The sequence below is a fragment of the Microtus ochrogaster genome, chromosome 5 (genome assembly GCF_000317375.1).
Source record: "Microtus ochrogaster isolate Prairie Vole_2 chromosome 5, MicOch1.0, whole genome shotgun sequence".
Taxonomy (NCBI): domain Eukaryota; kingdom Metazoa; phylum Chordata; class Mammalia; order Rodentia; family Cricetidae; genus Microtus; species Microtus ochrogaster.
The window spans coordinates 69141388-69166859 of record NC_022012.1 but is presented as its reverse complement, the minus strand read 5'-3'; the positions used below and the strand labels follow the sequence as shown (position 1 = coordinate 69166859).

Sequence of the window (25472 nt, the reverse complement as noted above, 5' to 3'; positions counted from 1 at the left end):
TCATAGGTAAAAATCAATGAGATGCTGGGAACTTTGAGAATTAGAACCCTTGAAGCTTTGGCTCTGGCTTGAAAATGCATCTTGCATTACTTCATTTACTAAAGTGGCTGCTCTCTGTCCACACCCACTCCACAGTCACTTCATCTGTGGGTTAGAAGTGTAACCAGCAATCCTTCCCAACGTGTCTCATTCTGCAGCTCATCCCACCGCTTAGCCCTAGACTCTGCATCTTCTTCCTTCCCTTCAGAGCAGAAACACAAGAGCCATTATTAATCCAGGCCCTGGAAGCCAAACAAAAGAACACATAAATCCAGTTGAAGTGGAAGGCATTTACCCAGAGCTAGTGCGCACCCCATTGTTGCCGGATAAAGGCTGCTGGTAGCTGGAGCTCAAGGAGGCTGCCACGGGAGACCTTTGATAATGCCGCCTTTATCAGGGGCCGGCACAAGGACAACACTGCCAGCCGAGGTCCGCGCCCTGCCCTGGCACTCCAGTCCACAATCCTAGGGCAGCTGGCATGGAGCTGGCCTGACACCCCCACCCCCACCAGTAACAGCAAGACTCCAACACGAAGAGCTGAGATCACACATATCACACACACACACACACACACACACACACACACACACGTGGACACACTCAAGCACAGACGTGTTTCTTTCAAGTTCTCTGGAGAGTCACTGTGTGCCAGCCCCCTTCTATGCTGTTTATCTTTTTAAGAGTTCTCTGTATAGAAATGTTATAATTTAAAGGAAAAAAATCTTTATTTTCATTGCTCTTGGTAACACTGTCATACAAATAGTTTTTACTGAGTGTTAGGCACTCTGTGTGCTTGCAACAATGCTAGACCCGTCCATGTGAGAACTGTATCACTTAATCTACCCTGTTTCACAGAGGAGGGAGCGGCTGCACAGGGGAGCAGTACCGCAGTCTACGGAGCCAGGAGTTAAACTCACATCGTAATGACTTTGGGGTCTCGATTGAGAGATAGGGCATCAGAGGAGGTGGCTACTCAGTACTCCGTAGGCACCGAGGTCGGAGGCTGGGTGAAAGTGTACATGGGACATGGGAAGGAAACCAGCAGAGAGTGTTGGGCTTCAGAGATGGGGCTGAGGCTGAGTGCCGGATCCCACCCCCAACACTGAATAAACCCGGCCTGGTACAGTGTAGTTCAAAGTCACCCTCAGCCACATAGGGAGATGGAGGCAAGCCTGAGATCCATGAGACCCTGTCTGGGGATGGGAGGAGTGTAAGTGACCCTCAAGAGCCAAGGGTATAGCTTCCATTAAACAGCTTAGGAACCTTAATGGGAAAGGCTTGTGTCTTAGTCAGGGTTACTATTGCTATATATTGTATGATGAACACCGTGACCAAAAGCAAGTTGGGGAGGAAAGGGTCATTTGGCTTACACTTCCACATTATAACCCATCACTGAAGGAAGTCAGGACAAGAACTCAAACAGACTTGGAATCTGAAGGCAGGAGCTGATGCAGAGGCCATGGAGGAGTGCTGCTTTCTGGCTTTCTCCCCCTGGCTGCTTTCCTATAAAACCTAGGAACTACCAGCCCAGGGGTGACCCCACCCACAAAGGACTGGGGCCTCCTACTTCAGTCACTAATAAAGAAAATGCCCTCCAGGCTTGCACCCACCCCAGCCTATGGAAGCATTTTCTCAACTGGGCTCCCTCCTCTCAGGCGCCTCTCGCCTGGGTCAGGTTGACGTAAACTAGCCAGCACAGACTGTCTCTCGTTTCCCTCCACTAGGCAGCGTTCTCGCCACTCCCCCTCCTTCCTGTCTGCACCCTCTGTTCTTCCATACAATGTTCTGCTTACCTGTTTTCCCAGAGGTTACACATCATTCTGATTAGTAATCTGTAGAGAAGAAGCCCATCTAAAACCATGTCTGCCGTCCCAGCGGGCCTCCCTGTCACCATGAAGACAGGCTTAACACACAGCTTGAGCCCTGTTAGGAGTTCTGCATTCCATAGAAGAGCCTCTGGCTCTTACTAGGTGGCTCCCTATGGGTAAGGGACACTGGGTCTGGGACTCACGAGTACTTTGCTTACATACAGTGTATGTAAGCACCCTCTCCCCTCCATCCCCCTTTGCCACTGAGGTCTTTAGAGCTTGGCAGTATGCGGCGGTTTCTCAGTCAGCACCCTTTTCTTCAAGTCCATCCCTGTGTAAGACAATTTAAGGATGGTTTAAGCAAATTATTCCTTATGCTTTTGTGTGGATTTATCTTCTAAAATCGCCGTCCTGCTCATCTTCTCCCTCTCCTTGTGAGACCCTCGGAGACGGGACGGTGTGTCACCCTGGACTCAGCTTTTCTCCTCTCCTGCACCACATGAAGCGTTTTTATTTCTGTTTGCTTTAAAAATATTTTCTCACATTTGTCTGTTTATTTGTGTGCACCGTGGTGTGCCTATGGACGCCAGAGAACAACTTGCAGGAGGAAGTTCTCTCCTTCTTGCTCGTGGGTCCCAAAGACAGAACTCAAGTCGACAGGCTTAGTGGCAAAGGCCTTTATCTGCTGAGCCCCTCACCAGCCCTGTTTGTTGAGATTGAGTCTCATGTAGCCCATGCTGGGCCTTGAGCTCACTAAGTAGCCAATAATGACTTCAATCCTCCTGTTTCACCTCTTAAATTTTCTTAAATTCTGGGATTACAGCTATATGCCACCGTGGAAGCTCTGTTTGTTAATTTTTGAGGGATTGGTGAAAGCAGGTGCCTAGCAACTGAATACATGGGGCTGGAGTCAGCTGACAGAATTACTGTTAGGCATGGTGCATTTTCCAATTTTAATTTTGTTTTATGCGTGCGAGCGTCTGCCTGCATGTATGTCTGGGCACCGCCATGTGCATGCAGTGCCTGAAGAGGCCAGAAGAGGGCGTCAGATATCCTGAAACTGGAGTTACACGTGGTTGTGAGCCACCGTGTGGGTGCTGAAAATTGAAGCTGGGTCCTCTGGAAGAGCAGCCAGTACTCTTAACCACCGAGTCATCTCTCCAGTCTCTAGTGTAAATCTGTACGTAACTAAAGACCCTTTCACACACCCAGGAGGCTCTCTTACTGTTGTGTGTCACCTCCAGCCCTCCCCTTGAGAAAGGAAACAAACTAGCCGAACCAGTTCCTCCTGGTGAGGAACCACACCTCTTGCCATCTTCTTGTGGAAAACATACAAGTTTCCCTCCTTAGGAATATCCCTCAGTTCCCAGTGAGATCCAAGGGTAGCAACTTGCCTCACAGAGAAGAAAAATACTGTCAGCGTTTAGAATTCTGGTCAAAGCGAGACCTAGCGACTTGGCAGACCCTTTTCTTAGCATTGCCAAAGGTCTCCAGAATTGGAAGCAGAATGTCCTTGCAGAGGCTTGACTGGGTGGAAGGGTGGTGTACCTGGTCGTGTCTGAGGGCTGAGTCACAGGCATGCCTCTGGAGGAGTCCTTCCAAACCCCACCTTCGCTTCCCTAGAGTATAATAGGCCATAACCTAGGATATTCTTATGAATCATGGAGTCTCGAAACCTTTGCCTGTAAACACCGAACGCTGGAGCTGTGTGCCATGGCGTCACTGATCAGTCCACACAAAGAAACTAACTCACTGTGGCTTGGTTTTGGTTTCTGTTTTGCTCTTCTAGGCGCAGTATGAGAACCCGCCTCATATCTATGCCCTCGCCGACAGTATGTACAGAAACATGATCATTGACAGAGAGAACCAGTGTGTCATCATCAGGTAGGAGAAAGACCCAGGGCAGCGAGCCTCTGGCTGTCACGGCAGCCCTGATGTGCGAGGGCGCTCAACATGACTGAGGAGCCAGCAGGTGCTGCTTGATTATGTTGTAGTTGTCCCTTGTCCCATGCCAGATCATAAACACGTTCAGGGGAGGAGCTCATGAGGCCCCACCTCTCAGTTAATGGTTGTGGGGGGGAAGGGAGGCATTTTCTTCAATGGTATAGCCCCTGGAGAGTTGCTATGCTCCTGCCAATCTATAACTATAATGGAACTTGCCCAGTCACTGAAAGACAAGAAATGAATGAATGAATGAATAAATGATGTGAAAATACAAGGGGAACTGACTGGGGTTCGGAGTAACATTAGCAGAGTGAGAGTGTGTGCTGACTGGTTTGTACCAATTCAAAAACTTGAGTCACCTAGGAAGAGGGAATTTCAATGGAGAAATTGCCTCCACTAAACCCGTCTGCAGGCAGGCCTGGAAGCATCTTCTTAGTTGGTAATGGATGTGGGAGGGTCCAGCCCACTGAGGGTGGTACCGCCCCTGAGCAGGTGCCCAAGACCATAGAAGAAAGCAAGCTGAAGCCGGGCAGTGGTGGCACACACCTTCAGCCCCAGCACTTGGGAGGCAGAGGCAGGTGAATCTCTGTGGGTTTGAGACCAGCCTGGTCTACAGAGTGAGTTCCAGGACAGGCTTCAAGGCAACACAGAGAAACCCTGTCTGGGGGGTAGGGGGGAGAAGCTGAGCAAGCCACTAGCTGTGTTCCTCCTCCAGGGGCTCTGCTTCAGTTCCTATCTCTGTGTTCCTGCCCCAGCTGTACAGTGTTTTGGTTAGTGTTTTAGTGCAGTAACAGAAAGCCAATGAGGACAGAGATGAAGGTGAATATGATCCAAATATGTTATATATATATATGAAAATGAGACCCATTAGGATATATAATTGACAAATGCTAATAAGAACATCTAAAAAGCTTTTTGCTTTTCAAATTAAAATTAATTTAATTAAAGTCACATGCCTTTAATCCCAGCACTTGGGAGGTAGAGGCAGGTGGATCTCTATGAGTTCAAGGCCAACCTGGTCTACAGAGTGAGTTCCAGAACAGCCAGAGCTACACAGAGAAACCCTGTCTTGAAAAACAAAAACCAAAAAAAACAACAACAACAACAAAAAAAAACAAAAAACAGAGCTTTCTGCTTCTATGAGGTTGCTGTTAGCCCTCAGTTGTTCAAGGCATTGAGACTTTAGACTTTAGGGTGCATGGTGACAGGCAGGTTGTTCAAGATAAATGACATCATCCTTGTGCGTCTGGGTGACAGTCACATGGATTTCCCTGTGCCTGTAAGTTGGAGACCCTTTCCATCTAAGCAGAACAGTTATGAATCACGGTAGCATCTGCTGCGAGTCCTTCCCTGAGAAATGAAGTGGTTCAGGTCTGAGTGTGTGTGTGTGTGTGTGCGCGCGCACGTGCATGCATTTGTGCATGTGTGTGTGTGTGTGTGTGTGTACGTGTGCGTGTTTGCATCGAAGTTTTTAGGATATTAGTAGCAAATGCCAGCTTAGGTCTTTTCACCTTTACAATCTATGTAACCCGAACTGTCCCCAAATGGTGGCTGGCTTTGATTGCTTTAAAATTCGTTCGCTGTAGGATCAGAAACCCATTGCCATTGTTCTTGAGTTCTCAGTAGTCCTCATTGTCCGCTATGTTCAGAGAGTCCGGTTTTATCCCAGGCTTTTTCAGACCCAGGCCAGCTGGCCTTGGTGAGTTCCCAATAGAACATCCCCATTGTCTCAGTGTGTTGGTGCACCCCTTGCGGTCCTGAGTTCCTTACTCGGAGCCTAGGCAGTTTGGATGCTCAACTTACTAGACCTGGATGGAGGTGGAGGTTCCTTGGACTTCCCACAGGGCAGGGAACCCTGATTGCTCTTTGGGCTGAGGGGGGGGGGGGCTTAATTGGGGGAGGGAAATGGGAGGCGGTGGCGGGGAAGAGACAGAAATCTTTAATAAATAAATAAATTTTAAAAAAAAAATATGTTCGCTGTCGTGAACACTTTCTGTGTTAGAAAATAAAGCATCCACATTCCTGTCACTTAAAAGTTAATGGTTTTGTGAGGCGGCGGTGGCGCACGCCTTTGATACCAGCACTCGGGGACAGAGGCACGAATCTCAATGAGTTTCAGACCAGCCTGGTCTTAAAGCTAGTTTTAGGATAGCTAGTACTGTTACACAGAGAAACCCTAACTCGAAAAACCAAAAAATAAAAAAAAAAATTAAAAAATAGTAATTTTGTTCAAAAACTTAACTTACACATTTATATTCATCCTTCTTGTGTATGTCTGAGTTTTAAAATGTATTTTATTTTTTGAGACAGTTTAATGTAGTCTAGCACGACTTCAGACTCAATATGTGGTCAGAGATAACACAGAACTTCTGATCCTCCTGCCTCAACCTCCCAGTGCTGGCTGGCATTACACCGGGTTTTGAAACGCTGGGGTTGAAACCCACACACATGCCAGGCAAACCCTCCAGCCGAGCCGCACCGCAGCCCGTGAAACATTTTTGAAAGAGCTACTCGTGATGGCGTTCACAAACTTACACAAAATTAGACATAATGTAGTATATTCCCACGTATCCCTCCTGTCTGTTTGGTTGTCGGTATGTGGACAATCCTTATTTACCTTTTCCTCTCAGCCCCTTTGCTTATCTAAACAAATCCTAGAGAGCAAACCTTTTCGTTTGTCAATAGTTAGTATATAACTTTAACAGAAAATTGTAGCAGGGGGGGGGTTGCGTACATAGAGGTCAGAGGACAATTTGTGAGAGACAGTTCTCTCCTTCCACTGTGTGGGTGCTGGTGCTGGAATTCAGGCCATCAAGCTTGGCAGCACCTGTCATCTTGACCCACTGAGGCACCTCTTCTTCTTCTTTTTTTTCTTTTTTTTTTTTTTTTCCCAGTGAGGGTTCTGGAGATGGAATTCAGGCCCTTGTTGCAAGTATTTTACTGATTGATCCCTTTTCCCAGCTCAAGATAATTCTTACCACACCTTAAAAATAAATCCTTTCTGGTGCTTGGAATGTCCAAGACTTTAGGTCTGGCTCCCAACTTTGCACAAATGAAAAAGGAATCCTTTTAGTATTTGATCTGCTCCACACTCCAGTGCCGGGACTGAGTTACACACTTTTTTCAGCAGCTGGCTTGTTTGCTTTAGAAGCCAAACAAAGCCCACACATCAACGCCCCTGGTTGCTGTGTCTCTCGAGTCTCCTAGTCGCTGAGCCGTCTCCTTCATTCTGTTTTCCTTGGCATTCACTGTGATGACGCGATGCCTACCGCCATCTCGTTATTTCCTGTTGTCACAGTTACTTGTCTCCTTACTGTGACAACACACCTGACAATAGCCATTTACCGTTGTCATTTGGAGATCATTTTCATTGTGGCCATAATAGTCGTGTGTCTGTTTTTATTTGGGCGTTTACTATGGCTCACACTTTGCAGGGTACAGTCCGTCATGAACTCAAGAGCATGTGGTGGCTGTTCACACCGCATCTGCAGTAGGGAAAGAGGGAGATGAATTCTGGTGTTCAGCATGGTTTCTCCTTTTTATTCAGTCCAAGACCCCAGCCTTTGGTGCACCCATATTCAGGGTGGGTCTTCCTGCCTCAATTAGCCCAGTCTAGAGCCTTCTTCAGAGGCACGGCCAGAGTTTGTTTCCCAACTGACTCCAGGTCCCATCAAGTGGACAGTTGATGTTAATGCCTACACGTGGAAATTTATAGCATGTCTCGAAGCATGGCCAGATGCGGATTCAACGTTTGCAAAGACATCTGCTCTGCCATGAACTTCATTTCTGTTGGTCTCTCTCTCTATACGATGTCCGGAATGTCAAGAGACCCATGCGTTTTCGATTCTCATTTTCACGACCATTGCTTAATTAAAGTTATTTTCTCATTCAGTTATTCCTTTCATTTGTTATAGTTGAACTTTTTTATTTCATCTTAAAATATAATCTTTATGGGAAAACTAGATAAAATGCCTACTCATTGTCGTTTCTCCTCACTTTTCAAAGTAATGAGTTGTTGCCCTGGCAACCTCTGAAGGTAGCCTGTATTTATTTTCAGTATCACTTCTAACTAGTGAATTTAAAATAGCTCCCCTGTTTACATTGCAGTTATTCCTTTGGTGTGTCAGATAATCTCCCTTCTCCCTTGTCTTGGCCTCCATGTCCTCTGACACATCTCAAGTCCTCTTGGATCATTTCTTTGTTGCTGCAAATGGTCCAAGTTCATCTTGTTCATGTCCTCCTGAGGCCTGGAACTGGCCCTTTCTCCAAGGGGTCCTTGTTTCGTGGACTGGGACAGGATGTTTAGACACCACTGTGCTGGGTACCAGTTGTCAGTGCTTCTGGTCTCCACAGTGGACAATGCCAAGGGATTTTAAGAAAACAGTGAGGCATGACTTCATCCTGCCATCTCCAGCTTATCTTTCAGACTACAGAGAGTAGTCTGCTTTCATTTATTATTGCTATTATTACTATTTTGCGTGTATGAGTATTTTGTCCAAATGTATGTTTGTGTTCTGTGTGTGCAGATTATAGAGTTTTAAAATATCTTTGATTTTTATATTTATAACTTGTATCTGTCCTACCAAAAATCTTGGTCTTTGGTGACAAACATAATTATTTGCTTTATACTGTGTGCATTATATATGTGTGTGTATGAATATATATACATACATGCACATATGTATTTAAAATAAATAATACCAATATTATTATAACACCAACAAAATAGTATAAATTAATAGCAATACTGAATTCATTTTAAAATTTCTTTTTGTTCTTTTGGTCCATGTGTCCAATATTTACATTTAAAATATTAGGTAAATATAAATTATATAAATGTAAGTAGAGAGTTATTTTTTATTTTATGTATATGAATATTTTGCCTGAATGTATGTCTGTGTGCTGTATGTGTGTCCAGTGCCCACGGAAGCCAGAAGAGCACATTGGATCCCGTGGGACTGGAGCTATAGACAGTTGTGGGAGACCATATGGGTCCTGGGAACAGACACTGGGTCCTCTGCAAGAGCAGCCAGCACACCTAACTGCTGAGCCATCTCTCCAGCCCCCAAATATTGTATTTTAAAAGTCAGCTAATTTAATATTTTTCTATGCCATTCATGTGTCAAGTTGTTCTACCAATACGGTTATTTAAACTCTTAATTTCCGGGGTTTAAAGTTGTAAATATTACTATCGTTGACTTATTTTGTGTTTTTTGAGGAAGGGTCTTGCTGAGTCAACACATATAAAGCAACACCTACATCAGAGTAGCCTATGCTGGTCCCAATCTCCCACTCCCCCTGCCTCTGCTCCTGAGTGCTGGGATTACAGCTGCACGCCATCACACCTGACTTAAGATCTGAGAATTTGGTTTCTTCCCACCCTCTAAAACACTTACATGGTACAAAAGGAAAAAGTAAAGCAAGACAACAGAAGCATTTTGAGGTAAATGCAGGTCCCCGGGGCTTCAGGATGAAGAGAGACTCAATGACATTTTACCCATGTGTCTGGAGGAAAAATAAAATCATCGTATTGCACATCTCTGCAACCATTATCCCAGCCAGAGAACTAGCGATCCTTCATTCTCCAGGGTGTCTGAAGCCCCGCAGCCTGTGCTCAATCTCTCAGCTGTCAACAGCTTGCTTTTTCCTGGTGGTTTATGCAAATTGAGGGAAGATCGTTGTATTTTTTTATGAAGCCTGAATTTGCTTTTGTGTTGCCACAGTTCCCCTATGCCCAGCTTTTATTTATCCCTCTCCCCACCACCACCACCATGACATTGGCTTTCGGGTTCATTTTGCTCCTACTGACTGCTGGCCACATGGCCTTGCGTGTGTCAAGCTTCTCCCCCTGTGTTCTGCCTCCACAGCCCCATGCCATAGACCCCATCAGTTCTACTAGGGTATCTTCTAGGTTTGTGTGACTGGTTCCTTGTGTTCTTGCTGCATTCACTCCTTCAAGTGATTCTTCCACAAGTCTCAAGTTCAATGCAGATGGTAGATGAGATGCAGGCTAAACCGTTTCAGGCAATGCACAGAGAAGGATTTTGCCTGAGTAACAGGAAATGCTTTTGTATGACAGCATTTTGAAGTCACTGGAGAGGAGTGGGGGTGTTTCCTTCACTGCATTTAATGAGAGAGTTCAGTATGAGTTTTCTGGTTCCTGCCTTCCTTCTCCTTTCTCGTTCTGCCCCTCTTCTGGGTGTTTCCTGGGAAGGAAGGGTTTGTTACTCAAGAGCTTGCAACTGCACCAATTCCTTCCTGCTTCTTCCTCACTTCTGCCATCTTGATTCACATGCTCCAGTGTAGAACCAGAGACCGTTTCCAAGACCTATCTTTGCAGCCATTCAGATGAGATATACTTCTAATTTAGGCGATGGTAGAACAGGGAGGCAAAACTAAGGTTAAGGATCCCAGCCCCTGTCAAGACAGCCCTTCCTTCTGTCTGGCCGGAGTCAGTTCTCAAGTTATCAGGTCCAAACATTCATAGGAACCACTCTTTGGGGCTGGAGACATAAGTTAAGAATATTGACTACTCTTCCGGAGGACCTGGGTTCAATTCTCAGTATCCACATGACAGCTCATACCTGTCTGTAACTCCAGGTCCAGGGGATCTGACACCCTCACCCAGACACACATACAGGCAAAACACCAATGCACATAAAATAAAAAATAGATTCACTTATAAAAAAAGAACCACTCTTGGTGCCTATGATTACAGCTTGATTGTAGCAACAGAATACGAAACACAGCTGCACAAAAGAGTCAGCATATGAGGTGCAGAGGTCCAGGTGTGTGTGGGGGTGGCTTCCAGTCATGGGAGGTGTCCACACGGAGGCATGGATGGTGTGGTCCCCTCCAAAGGGGATGCGTGACAACTACTTATGGACAATCAGCGCTATTTGCTTGAGTTTCTTAAGGTCTAGAGTTTTTATCCAGGCATCTACAGAGGGCTCAGTCAGGGCCTTTAACCTCTTCTTCCTCTGGAAGGCAGAGGTTCTGTTATATGGCACAAATCTCTTTAGACACTTTGGTGGCCTCGGTCTCCAGGCAAACAAAGACGGACCTAAGAGGGAAGATGTTGTAAGGGCCTTGACTTCATTCCCCCAGTTACAGAGGCCAAAGCCCGACCTCTCCCGAGTTTGTTCTTTGGTATGTGGGTTCCTTCGCTTTCAGACAGCTCTTCAACCTGGCAGGCTCACCAGCTCCCTGAACCTCAGCAGCTCCTGGAGCTCCTCTCTTGGCCCTCAGTTTTTTCTCCTGATAGTGAGCTGATGGAGCTGACAACTTTTAAGATTCCTTGGCTTCAAAATTCTTTATTCCAAGTCAGGCATGCTAAGCTAGCAGCTTCTCAGTTGACCAGCCCCCCCCCCCGTTCTGATCTTGATGAAGTAAGGATACACCCGGACCATTCTGCATCCTCTTTGCTTTGTTGTCCCTGGGTTTGTGTGGGGCCCGAGCTCTGACATCCATTCCTTTTTTATTTCCCTGTGGTCTTTTTCTACACTGTAACCACATTGCTTTTGTACAGTAGCATATAATTAGCCAACTGGGTGGTGGATTCCTCTGTAGATAGCAGGCTGGGTAGCCTTCAGGTAAGGTAATGTCCTGAAGCTATCTGCACAGGGTCAGGAAATCCCAAAAGGTCATTCACAGAGATAATAATACTCTTTCTTAGTGGAGAGAAGATGAGCTCTTTAGGGATCCACAGACCTAGAACTGGGATGGGGAACTGAGCTGAGCTGTCATGGCAGCTGCGTGACATTCAGTAAACCCGAGAAGGGACACAGGGACCAGCAAGCTAGTGTGGGCTCCAGGCAGCTCCAGGTAGGTTCACGTCACTGAGAGTCGTGAGCAACTGAAGGTTAGGGAGTCACCCTCAAGCCTGGCCACCAAGCAGCCCATTCATTATCCATTCTCCAGAATCCATGTCTGGATCTGTGTGTTAGAACGTATCTGGGGTGGGTTTTTTTTTCCATATGTCAGAGACAGTTATGCAAACCTTTTAGGTCAACTCTGGTGTGGTTTAAAGTGGGAAGAAGAACCAGGAAGTTTCTGATGCATTTCCTATCATTGGTGTGTCACCAGACAAGCTCTTGGCAATATGTCCACATGCAGTTCTGAAGCCCCTGCCCTCTAGCCTCTGTGGGGACATATTAGACCTCAGAGAAGATTTCTGTGGTACATTTACTGCTGACAAGAACAAACATGAATTCCTGTCGCTTTGGGCCTCCCGAGCCTGTGCGACCTTGGCATATTTCAGAACTGAGATACCGCACACTTTGTTAGATTTCGTTAGAGTTTCATTTTTCAAAAATATTTTTGAAGTATTTGCTTCCTGCAGAGTAGGGTGTCTGTCTTGAATGAATTCATTAACATCTGGCGAGATTTCCGTATTTGCCTGTCCATTTGTTTATTTGTTCGACATAAGGCATCATGTAGACATCACGTAGCCCAGCCTGGCTCTGAACCCACTGTGAAGCCTAGGATGTTGACCTTGAACTCCTGATGCGCAGCCTCCACCTCCTGAGTGCTTAGATTACAGGCAAGTTGCCCTCATTGAGCCTGATTTACATGGTGCTGGCACCAAAGCCAGGGCACTGTGCATTTTGGGAAACTTTCTGTCACCTCAGTTATAGACCTGGCAACCCCTGTTTTAAACTTGTTTGGTGTCCATGTCAGAGGTGGGGGGGAGCTCATGCATACATGCGGGGTGCAAAGGACAGCTGTCAGGAATCAGGTCCCTCCTACCATGTGGGTCCCTAGGGATCAAACTCAGGTCTTCAGGATTGGCAGCAGGTGCCTCTACCCCACTAAGTCATTTCACCAGCCGTCCTGCTCCCTGCCTTTAAAAAAAACTCCTAAAGATGGAGCAGGCATGGTGGCACCTGCCTTTAATTCCAGCCCTCCAGAGGCAGAGGCAGGCAGCTCTTTGTGACAGCCCAGCCTGGTCTGCGTAGCTAGTTCCAAATCAGGCTGGGCAACCTAATGAGATCCTGTTTCCAAAACAAATCGAGGAATTACTGAAGACATATTTTGAAGGGATTTGCAGATGGGCTGACTATGAGCAGTAGAGGAGGAGTACTAGCTGCCAGTACTGGACCCGGGGTTGTCGACCTACCTGCTTGAAAAGACATTTTGTCTTTGGCTTCCCTAACACTCGCAGTGCTAAAGAGAAAACAGCAGTAAGAAAGCCTCTCGTATGTGGCTGTGTCTGCCCTGCTCTTGGCTCCTGCATCATTGAACGCTTCGTCTCCTGGATTCTCAAGCTGCCTTCCTGTCTTTGATGTGCTTCAAGAGCCTTTTATTATCATCACGGGGACCCTTTGCACGGCTCCCCTGGGTTTCTGATGGCCCATGCAATGTCTTGTTTATTCCGGCAACCTCAGCCTTTGAGGCTCACTGTCTCTGATGCGCCCTGCCAGCCTTTGTGGATTGAAAGAGGAGAGACCCTCTTCTAGGCAGCACCCCCAATGTACCTTTTAGCTTTTAGCTTTTAGCTCTTATGGTCCTGAAGATTCCTCGAGTTGAGGAAGGCTGGCAACTTAGCATTATCTCAATCACACTGACATCTCTTTTACATGTATGTAAATGCACAGGTGTTCGTATAAATATGTAGGCTGGAGGGCAACCTCGAGCGTCATTCCTCAGGCGCTGTCCCCCTTGTCTTTTTGAGACAAAATCTTCCACTGGTCTGGAACTCAACAAGTAGGCTAGACTGGCTGGCCCGTGAGCCTGTTTCTACCTCCCTCCCCAGACCTGGAATGTGGCACGTGCCACTAAGCCCAGCTTTTTAGTTTTGTCTTGTGATTTTTTTTCTGTAGGCTCTAGGGCTGGAATTCAGGTCCTCGTGCTTGCAAGGCACACACTTTATTAACTGAGTCATCACTCAGCCCTAACGATACAGTTTTTAATCTTCTTGGCAACGTGGCCAACTGGTAATTATGTCCGTCTTTGACAGCTCAGGAAACTGGGTGTTAGGTAAAGAAACATGTGAAGTGTCTTGCATTTGGAGTGTGGCCACGCTGTGATCCAAGCCTGTAGGCGGGGACTGCTTGTTCTTTTCCGGCCACCCAGTCCCGAAATGATCACACAGAAACTCTATTAATTACAATACTGTTTAGCCAATAGCTTAAGCAAATTTCTAGCTAGCTCTTACATCTTAAATTAACCCATTTCTATTATTTTGTATTTCACCATGATGTTCGTGGTTTACCGGTAAGGTTCCTGGGGCATCTGTCTCCTTCAAAGGCTACATGGCATCTCTCTGACTCTGCCTACTCTCTGTGTGCAACTGTGTCTGGATTTTCCGCCTGGCTTTCCTCTGTTAAGCCATTGGCCGAAAGTAGCTTCTTTATTAACTGATGGCAATAAAACATTTTCATAGCATACAGAGGGCAATCCCACATCACAAGCCAGGGCCACCTGCCCCCAGGAGTCCACCTTTCTCTGCTACTGTGAACTAGCCTGTGTTAGTTTAGCTGGTATTTAACTGTTGTAGTCCAGCATGACTTGAAAAGATCCCTGGGATGACACTGGGCATGGACTCTGTTTTGCTCTGCTTCAGGTGCATGACTTATGAAGCCTTAGTGCATGACTTATGAAGCATTTAATATTGGAGACTGCTGGGAGCGGGAAAGATGGCTCAGCAATTAAAAAGTACTGGCAGTTCTTACAGAGGACTCAAGTTCAAGTCCCAGAACCCACATGACAGCTCACTGTAATTCCATTTCCAGGGACTCTAACAACCTCTTCTGGCCTATTAGGGCACCAGGCACACACATGGTACATACATATATTCCAGTACTCATAAAATAAAATAAAAACAAATTTTAACAAAAAAAAAAAATCGAAAGCAGGCGCTGGAAAGTTAGACGAATGTAAGAAAGGTTAATAAGGAATTAAATATCCCTCTAAGCTGTTCAAGAATGGTTTGGAACATCCTCTAGTAACATCAAAGGGAATTTTATATATAGCAAGGAGCCAACTTTGGATTTAAATTATCTTCAGACTAAACATCAGGCCCTTCCTGTTTATTGGACTGATCAAGGTGAGCCTTGCCACCGAGTTGCTTTCTGGGCAGAGTTGACAGTGCTGACTGCCTGATAGCATTAATTCCATAGGTGTTTGGGATTGGGGAGAAGTAGCAGCTATTGTCTTAGCAATGCTTTGCTCAGCATGCTACTGTGTTTTCCCCGCACTGTCTGCTCAGGATACAGTCGGGCTATACTTCAGTATTTTAATGCAATGGAACATATTTGAGGGTTGATATTTTAGTGTGATTTCAGGGTCTGGGCGAGGATGCTTCCCTCCTCGGCCCCAGACTGAGATGTCAGCCTCAGGCCCCAGGGGCTTTCAGGAAAGGAGTCTGAATGGAGTTGTTGGAGAGAACTGTTCAGAACCTTCTTTGATGTGGTTTCCCATTCTTGCAAAGTTGTCTCTGCAGGCTGCTATTTGTTCCATCTGGACCTAAGATAGTATTTTTGGCAGATTTGCTTAAATGGATGCATACCAGTAAGGACTCAAGAGCTGTTAACATTTGACCATGCTGAGGAGGTGGCTCGGTGGGTTAAAGGCCTGTGGAGTAAACAGGGACACAAGTTTGAGTCCCCAACACCCACATAAAAAGATGCGCATGGCCATACACATCTGTAACCTTAACAATGGGCATGGGGATCAGGCAGACCATGGAGCTCAGTGATCCTCTCAATTCAATGAGATCGCATTCAATGAGAGACTAAGAACAAGGAGGAAGCAACAGAGGAAGACACCTGATGTCAACTTCTGCCTTCCATTTTCACACACATGTCTGTAGAAATACACACATATGTGTATACACACATGTCTGTAGAAATACACACATATGTGTATACACACATGTCTGTAGAAATACACACATATGTGTATACACACACACATGTACAGCATACACACACACATCCTTCGTGGCTAACTTTTCCTATCTCAATGAGAAATAAATATTTGCCATTTGGTTTTAGAAACGTTTTTCTAATACATACTCCACAAGTCCCCAAAACCCCTGTTCCCCTTATCTCACCATTGTCAATACAACTTCCATGCTTTGATGCCTCAGGTAGAAACTGGAGAAGTGGCTCAGTAGTCAAGAACACGTGCCAGTCTCCCAGAGGACTTGCTTTCAGTTCCCAGGACCCTACATCAAGTGGCTCACAGTCAGCTCAGGGCATCCGATGCCCTCTGCTGGTCTCCACAAGCACCGGTACACATGTGGTACACACACACAAGTAAAAAATTAAAATATGTTATTTTAAATCTGTATTTTTAAAAAAGATTCCTCAGGAGGCCATCAGCTCATCTTAGACTAGAGTCACGGCCCTTCTCATCACATCCGCAAGAAGAACCCTGCGTGCTGGGAACAAAGTAGTTGCATGGTTGCTGTTCCTTACCTTTCCTAAAACCCAAACAGATACAAATGCACCTCATTTGCATTCATCCAATTAGCTGCAAGGAAACAGCACCTATAGAGAAATAGTACCTACTGAGAGGTTTCCAGACCCAGGATGGCGTCTTCCAGTAGTCAAGATGTCTGAGTCTGCAACACCTAGGAGGAAATGCCTTCACGCAGGCTAGAGTCACTGCAGGGGACTCGGAAGCATGGTCGCTCTATAAGCAAGGGACAGCCTGACTTTCAAGAACAGTTACCGTCCCTTTGAATCCAGTTAGCAGCACAGCATTATAAATGGCTGTAGTTTTAATTTTTACAGCTAATACACGAACATCCTATTGTTTCCTATTTGGGTTGGTGTTTCCTATAAAGTCTCTCTTGACTTTGATTTTGATTTACCGATCTCCAGTTGGCTGGGAACAAACTGGAGCACTAGTTAGGACTACTAGAACCTGCCCTTTGTAGCCTAGAACCTGCCCCGCCATCTCCAGTTGGCTGGGGACAAACCAGGGCACTAGTTGAGCGTGCCTAGTCTAGAACCCGCCCCTGTAGTCTAGAACCCACCCCTGCAGTCTAGAACCCGCCCCTGCAGTCTAGAACCTGCCCTTGGAGGTCTGGGTTCTGATGGTGAGGGAAGAAGGGAACGTGGTGATGATTTAAATACTCTGGGCTCTGTTGGGCTGTCAGAGCTAAGGATCATTGGTGAGCTTTCTTCATTTTTTTTATTTTTTTACATTTTTATTCATTTTTTGTGCACCTATGAGTGTGCAAGTGTGCCATGGCAAGTGTATGGGATTCAGAAGACACTCATAGGACTCAGTTCTCTCTTCCACTGCGCCTCCCAGGGGCTGAACTCAGGTCACGAGGCTCGGCAACAAATTCTTTTGCCTGCTGAGCTCTCATGCTAGCCCTCCTATTCCTAATTTATATAGGAAACTTTGTTTTTGATTTTTGTTTCCCGCACTGGGAATCAAACTCAGGGCCTTTGGCATGTGTGCTGGCTAGTTTTATGTCACCTCGACACAAGCTAGAGTCCTCTGAGGAAAGAGAGCCTCAACTGAGACAATACCACCATCATATAAGGCTGCAAGTAAGCCTGTAGGGTGGTATTTTAATTAGTGCTTGATGGGGGAGGGCCCAGCCCATTGTGGGTGTGGCCACCCTGGGCTGGCGGTCCTAGGCTCTTTAAGAAAGCAGACTGAGCAAATCATGGGTCAGCATGGCCTCTGCATCAGCTCCTGCCCTGCTTGAGTTCCTGTCCTGACTTCCTCCAATGATGAACAGTGATGTGGAAGTGTAAGCCAAATAAACCCTTTCCTCCCCACATTGCTTTTGGTCATGATGTTTCAACATAGGAATAGCAACCCTGACTAGGACAGCATGTGCGGTGAGAATTCCCCTACATCCCTCCCCCTACATCCCTCCCCCTACATCCCTCGCCCTTAGTTTTTGAGGCAGTCTTGCTGTATGTCACAGAGTTTGATCCTTCTGCCTCAGCCCAGGAGCTGAGATTACAGGCGCACACCACCATGCCTAGCTGAACCTGTGTCGTTTTCTGCCCTTCTTCCCTAGAAGTCAAACAAAACAATGGAATTAGGAAAGGTTGTCTGTATGTATACACAGGCAAAACCAATCGCTCTGCTTGCTGTGAGCCGCACAGCGAGTGGTTTGGGGTTTGCTGTTCAATGTCTCACGTCTTCATGGTCCCATCACTTTAGACAGTGCTTTTCCCTCCGAGCAGGCCAGTGCAATTGTGGTTATATATATTGTAAACTTCAATAATTATGGAACATTCCATTATTGTGCCATTACTTTGAGTAAATTGCCGGCTGTGATCAATAAAGTTTTTCTTTAAGTGCCTATGAACTGAAACCGAGAAACGAGCATTCAGATCAATGTTTAGCCAGAACTAATTATTTTAGATTGCCTAGAAAAGAAAATCACAGCTACTGAGAATGTGGATGTCCTATTTTGGGAAGTGACATACTTATCTTAATAGATGAAAAGAGTTACTTTCTCCATTATAATTCTGCTCTTTTGCTTCACACAATGAGATACAGGCTTGATCGGGTCTGGGACACAGGGTGTCTCTTGTCCAGCGACCTAAGTTCATTCCCCAGGACCCACGAGGGCAAGGACTTCTCCCTGAAATCATTCTGACTTCTGAGCCCCACGTGTGCACCGTTGGCATGAGCACCCCCACATGTGCACCGTTGGCATGAGAGCCCCCACGTGTGCACTGTTGGCATGAGCACCCCCACATGTGCACCGTTGGCATGAGCACCCCCACATGTGCACTATTGGCATGAGCGCCCCCACATGTGCACTGTTGCATGAGCACCCCTACATGTGCACTGTTGGCATGAGCGCCCCACATGTGCACCGTTGGCATGAGCGCCCCCACATGTGCACTATTGGCATGAGCGCCCCCACATGTGCACTGTTGCATGAGCACCCCTACATGTGCACTGTTGGCATGAGTGCCCCCACATGTGCACTGTTGCATGAGCGCCCCCACATGTGCACCGTTGGCATGAGCGCCCCACATGTGCACCGTTGGCATGAGCGCCCCCCACATTGCACCGTTGGCATGAGCACCCCCACATGTGCATCGTTGGCGTGAATGCCCCCACATGTGCACTGTTGGCATGAGCACCCCCACATGTGCAGTTTCATGAGCGCCCCCCCCCACATGTGCACTGTTGGCATGAGCGTACCCGCCCCGCTTTTAAAAACATTTTGTTAAAGATTTATTTATTATGTATACAACATTCTGCCTCCATGTATGCTGACACACCAGAAGAGGGCGCCAGATCTCATTACAGATGGTTGTGACCCACCATGTGGTTGCTGGGAATTGAACTCACGACCTGTGGAAGAACAGCCAGTGCTCTTAACCACTGAGCCATCTCAAAGACAAAGTAATTCATGTCTGGTCACACCATTAAACAAGAGCATTGCAGAAGGATACGTAGTTAGATTTTTATGTTAGAAGTCTACTAGTTTGCTGTGTTTTTCTCTGTGGTAGTTTATTCTAAGGAATTTGAATACAAAAATCTAAGCTTACAGAAATATGATTAGTCATCGTGATATATAAAAAAGTCGAATAAGGATGTAATGAAAATGATGAATATTCATTATCACTGTGATGTGATCCTTTTTTGTGAAAAGATGTTATTAAAAATATAAAATACACAGTTAATTTCCTATCTCATAACCAAAAAAATGTTAGTGCCAGGCAAAGTGGTAAGTTCTCCATAACCCAGGCAGAGTGGTAAGCTCTCCGTAACCCAGGCACTGGGAGGTGGCAGAGGAAAAACAGATCCCTGAAGCTCAATAGCCAGTCAGTCCATCCAATCAGTAGTAGGACAATAGAACTATAAAAACAAAATAAGAATGCAGGCGTTAAGAGAATCGCATGGGGCTTGAGAAATGGTTAAGAGTGCGTACTATTCTCGCAAGTTTAGTTCCCAGCAATCCTATTGGGTGACCCACTCTCAACTGCCCATTAACTCCAGCTCTAGTGGAATTTGATGCCCCCTTCTGGCCACCATAAACACTGCACTCGTGCACGGCCATACACAACCACACACATATAGTTAAAAATAAAATAACTATTTTTTTAAAGGAAGAAATCACATCAGTATCAGGGCTGGATTTGTAGCTCAGTGGTACATTACTTGTCTGGCATACCTGAAGCTCCAGGTTCAATGCTCAGTGCCATGAAATTTTAAAGAGAAAAGGATTGTCTAATTGTCTGTAGACCTGCCTCTGGGGCATTGTCTTGATTGACGTGGGAGGGTCCAGGTTGTTCCAGGGCTTATAAGAAAGCAAACTGAGCAAGCCTTAGGGAGCAAGATAGTAAATAGCACTGCTCTATGGTCTCCGAGTTCCTGTGTCCAGGTTCCTGCATTGGTATCCTTTGCTGATGACTGGCTAGAAACCAGATAAACCCCATCCTCCCGGAATTGTGTTTTGTCATGGTGTTTTATTACAGCAACAGAAAGCAGACTAGAACCAAGGACCATCTTTTCTAGTTGTCCTGCCCCCCCCCTTTTTTTACTGTATTATTTTTATATTGTTAGCAACCTGTTGTAGATACATTGTTGCCACTGAGTCCTAGCTGCCTGGTCTGTACTTGTTACATAATTATCGTAATTGTTTCTGTAACATTCCACTTCCTTTTCCCAAAGTTTTTCAGTGTTTATATTGTTACAGCTTATAAAGTAAGTCATAAAATAGAGGTCTGTGAGGCCAACTGCAGCTGGGGCAAAATCACACACACACAGCTGGACCGGAGATAGTTGCCAGAGGGTTCCCTGCAATTCAGGTGAGGATCCAGTGACCCTCCCAGCCTCTCCTCCACAGGAACAACACTAACAGATAGACTCTTGTAAGTGGTCACAGCTGCTCTGACCGTGGCAGCTGGGAGGGTAGCGGTCTACAATTGGCCACATTTGTTGATGTCAACCAGCGTGAGTTTCATAGGTCATGAGATGTGCACCTCCAGTTTCTTGACTACCAAGGACAAGTCTGAACCTCTGAACTTAGAGCAAACAACAGTTTTCATGCTGGGTCCTTTTCTAGATGTGTGTTGCTTTAACAAACTCTATTTTGGCAACACCAAGTCTTCACACAGAAAGATGAGACTTCTGAAGGAGTCGAGCATGTTTTGAATTGAGGTCATTATGAATTCCGGGGGATTTTGAGGGAAGAATGGGGATTTTTGGAAAGCAGACTATTAACAAAAGGCTATTGCTGTGCAGTCAGGCCACCCAGCGGAAGATAGTCTTTGTTTCTCAGGATGTGATTAATATTGCCTCATCATTTAATTTTAGTGTTTCCAAAATAAGGAAGCTTACATTACATCAAGGCACAGTCTGAAGCCTCAGTGCCCATTTTTGCACATATATATGTATATATTCATATGTATAAATATTTATATATATACGTATATATATGTTTAGATGCATGCATATTTATGTATATGTAAAATATAAACAAAATAACACAGCCTGACAACAGGGTTAGAAAAGAACTATCTGAAATTACAGCTCTTCCATTGTCACCTTTCCCTGACCAAAATCTCTGCTAATATTTTGAAAAATGGGGCTTTCTGTGCTTGAAAGCATGTGCTTAGGCCTCATGCATCTAGTGAAACTTACCTCTGCGCTATACCCCTAGTCCTTCAAAAAACCACTTTTGGAACTCTTTTGTCTTTAATTAGAGTTAAATATGTGAGGTGAAATTGCTTCATAGCCTCCTTTCTTCCATTTACAAAAATGTGTGTGGATGTTACTTGTAATTTCTGGAAAATTCCATCCTTCTGATACTTAATAGTTTCCTAATCGGGCCATCTGTGATTAGACCATTAGAAAACTCGACTAGGGGTTGAAGAGATGGCCTCAGTGGTTAAGAGCACTGGCTGCTCTTCCAGAGGACATGGGTTCAATTCTCAACACCCACATGGTAGCACACAGCTGTCTCTAACTCCAGTTCCAGAGGATCCAACACACTCAGACACACACACACGGGTCAAACACATAAAAATGAAAATAAATCATTTTAAAAAGAAAAGAAAACTCATTTGTCTGCCCTGTGCATGAAGGCAATGGTAAAGGCTCAGTCTATGCCACGCTCGCCTGAGTCAGAGGAGTGACCCACGTTTCTCAACTAGCATCGTGCTGGTCCCTACCCCTCCCCCCCCCCCCGATTTTCTTTCTTCCTAGTTCCTCTGTGATTTATTCATTTGTTGGCGATGTGGATGAAGGAGCTGGCAGGGACCACTTCATGGTGTTTGTCTTTCTTTCCTCAGTGGTGAAAGTGGTGCTGGGAAGACAGTAGCTGCCAAGTACATCATGAGCTATGTCTCCAGAGTGTCCGGAGGAGGCCCCAAGGTCCAGGTGAGGCTGTGCTGTGGTCAGGGGCTCCATTTGTAGCTGGGAATGATGACACACACCTTTGATCTCTTCATAGCTTTGTAAAGAAATTATTTTATAGAGCGCAGCTTGGGTAACCAAGGTACATGAAATGTACAAAGAAATTGTATGTTTTCATAGTGACATGTCTAATAGATGACCTCTTAGAAATTAATCAAAGGGGCCGCTGTTCAAATGGAGAATAAGAGACATGAAAGATAGCTCAGATGAAAGGAAGCATAAGTTATTCATCAGGCATGAAAATAAGAGACATTTTTTATTAAAACTACACCAGAACTGGGGCTGCGGATCTAGCTCAACTGGTAGAATGCTCACGTGGATGCACAAAGTCCTGAACTCTGTTCCCAGCACCACACGCGTCAGGCACAAAGATGCATGTGTGCAATCCCAGCACTCAGAGCTAGAAACAGGAAGATCAGAAGTTCAAGGCTGTTCTTAACTACACAGCAAGTTCAAGGCTAGCGAGGCTAGATGAATCTTTCTCAACAAAGCAAGAAAACAAACAAGAAACCATTATCATCGTCATTATTACCACATTGTCAGAACTCCTGTAGTTCATATAAACGTTGCTGGTTAAAAAGAAAATGTTGGGGCACAGTCACTTTTGTTACTAATAGGAGCATAAAATAGCACAGGCCAATGAGGGTGTCTCAGCAAAATCTAGGAAGGTGTCTCACACAGCAGTTCTAACATGTTGTTGTTATTGTGTTTTGAGGTAAGATCTTACTAATTGTCAAAAACAGCCTTAAACTTCTGAAACCCCTGCCTCTACCTCTGGGGCTATAAGAATGCATCATCCTGTCCAGGTTATTTGGTGCTGGGGATGGAACCCCAGGCTTCAATTTATCAGCTGAGCTATAGCCCAAATCCCACTCTTGAGCTGGGCATGTAGCTCAGTGTTAAGCTTGTTCAAGAGGACTTCCCTCACTTGCACAAGGCCCTAAGTTTCATCCCCAACCCTGCATAAACTACATGTGGTGGCTACACGCATGTAATCCTAGCTCTAGGGAAATGGAAGCAGGCAAATGGAGGGTTCAGGGTCCTGTGGTCAGGGCCAGTCTGCGCTATATGAAACCATCTTTTAAAAAGTAATAAAAGGAAGCTGGGCATTGGTAACACACGCCTTTAATCACAGCACTTGGGAGGCAGAGGCAAGCAGATCTCTGTGAGTTAGAAGCCAGCCTGGTCTACAAAGTGAGATACAGGACAACTGGAGCTATTACACAGAGAAACGCTGTATTGAAAAATATAATAATAATAATAATAATAATAATAATAATAATAATAATAAATGGAGGAGAGAAAGAATGCATGCCTAGCATGTCTGAATCAATTGTCCTGAGTTTGTTTCATCCCAGCATTGCAGCCAAAAAGAATCATCAACATCATCATCATCATAATAATAATAATAATAAATAAGGCTATATTTTTTTAAAGGGAGAAGCTTCCAGATCTTTTCTTTCTATATCTCCCAAGGAGAAACTGAGTGTCATTAAGTGGTGTAGCACATCTAGCCTGCAAACAAAAGATTAAAAGGAATAATAAAGATTTACATATTCCAAATTTACTTTACAAAGTAATGCAAAGTTTATATACAGCTCTGGCTTGTGAAGGAGAGAAGCAGCTTAGTCTGCTAAGTCTGGAACTGACCGGATGGTGGGACCACCCAGAGTTTGCCTTGGCGCTAGTGACTGCCACTCCCTGTGTGGAGTGGGATGCTCCCTCCCGAGCTTTGTGGCATTCTCTCTTCTGGGATGTTTAAGGGTACCATAGGAGGACATAGACTTGACCCATAGTCAGTTTTAGTACCTTCATCTAGTCCCGTTTGCTGTAGCCTGTGACCCAGTGGCCAAGCTGCAGACGGTTAATGTTGATTTTTCTCTTCCTGTTTTCCTTTGAGGACATTGATCCAGAACTCTTGGCTTCAAATTAGTCAGTAGCTCAAGAGCACAAGCCAGGAGACTTGTTATTTCTGGAACACATTTAACCATAGCACGGGAATAATTAGATGTACAAGGAGTGAGTCACTGTCAAAAGCCCTCCCCGGTGCCGGGTCCTATCAGCTGAGAAGCCTCATGTCTGTGATGGGTTTTGCACACTTCTAAGTCTGGCATAGGACTGGAGTGTTCACACTAAATTCTTCTCCTGTTGTTGGCCAGGAGCTGTGTCACACGATCTCGTGTTGCCCCTGGCTGACCTGAGTGTGAGTCCATGCTAGAATAAGCAGTAACGCCAGGCCTGCTTTAAGGGCGTCCGTTAACCACTGTGTGGGTCCTGAGGTTCAGACCCAGGCTTGGCAGCAAGCTCCCTGTGAGCAGGGATTGCTTTGAAATGCAGTTTCCTGGGCCCTGCCCCAGACCTTTTAAACTTACTTCTGCATTTTAACAAGACCCCCAGGTGATTTGTGCAGATTTAGAGTTTGAGACAACACAAGATTGTGTTTCTGTGGATGTTTGGGAAGGAGAAACTGATTCCTTGCCATCTAGCTAAGTCTTGCCTCTCAGTGTTGCGAGTGGAACACTTGGGGAAGATACAGCAGTAAAGAGACTTCTTCCTCACTGTGATCCCCAACTGTACCCAGGAGTGCAGGAGAGGGTCACGGCAAGCAGCGTGGAAAACCAGTCCCAGACTGTGTGGGCTCTGGGCTCCTGGTGGCACCCCAGCTTTGGGATGCTGCTTCAAACTAGGAGAGGGGGCTGGAGAGATGGCTCAGCGGTTAAGAGCATTGTGTGCTCTTCCAAAGGACCCGAGTTCGATTCCCAGCAACCACATGGTGGCTCACAACCATCTGTAATGAGGTCTAGTGTCCTCTTCTAGCAGGCATATATGCAAACAGAATATTGTATCCATAATAAATGAATAAATATTTTTAAAAAAAACAAAAAAAAACCTAGGAGGGGTTGGGAAACCTATCCACATAAGTAGGATCCTTCAGCCCTCCAAGAATGCATTAGTAAAATATCAACAGGAGAGGCGGCTCGGGTGGCAGAATACTTGATTAGCTGGCACAGAGCCCTGGGTTTGATCCCGAGCACTGTGTAAAACGCATGTGGTGGCATATGCCTGTAGTCTTAGCACTTGTCATGTAGAGGCAGGAGGATCTGGAGTTCAAAGTTATCTTCAGATACATATCAGGGTTGAGGCTAGCCTGAGCTACATGTCACTCTGTTTCAAACAAAACAGACAAAACAGCTGGGCATAGAAATGTACATCTTCAATCCCAGCACTCTGGAGGCAGAAGCAGATCTATCTCTGTGAGTTTAAGGCCAGTCTGTCTACCTAGTGAGATCCAAAGCCAACCAGGGCTTCATAGTAAAAAAC

General features: G+C 45.6%; 1 protein-coding gene across 1 annotated transcript in view; it reads left to right on the top strand.

Moving 5' to 3' along the window:
• The window catches only part of Myo1e (myosin IE), a 195398-nt gene that overhangs the window by 94102 nt on the left and 75824 nt on the right, over nucleotides 1-25472 (top strand). The window contains exons 4-5 of the mRNA XM_013346406.2: nucleotides 3637-3731; nucleotides 22028-22115. Of these exons, the coding sequence (XP_013201860.1) occupies nucleotides 3637-3731; nucleotides 22028-22115 (183 nt within the window). The remainder of the gene's footprint in view (nucleotides 1-3636; nucleotides 3732-22027; nucleotides 22116-25472) is intronic.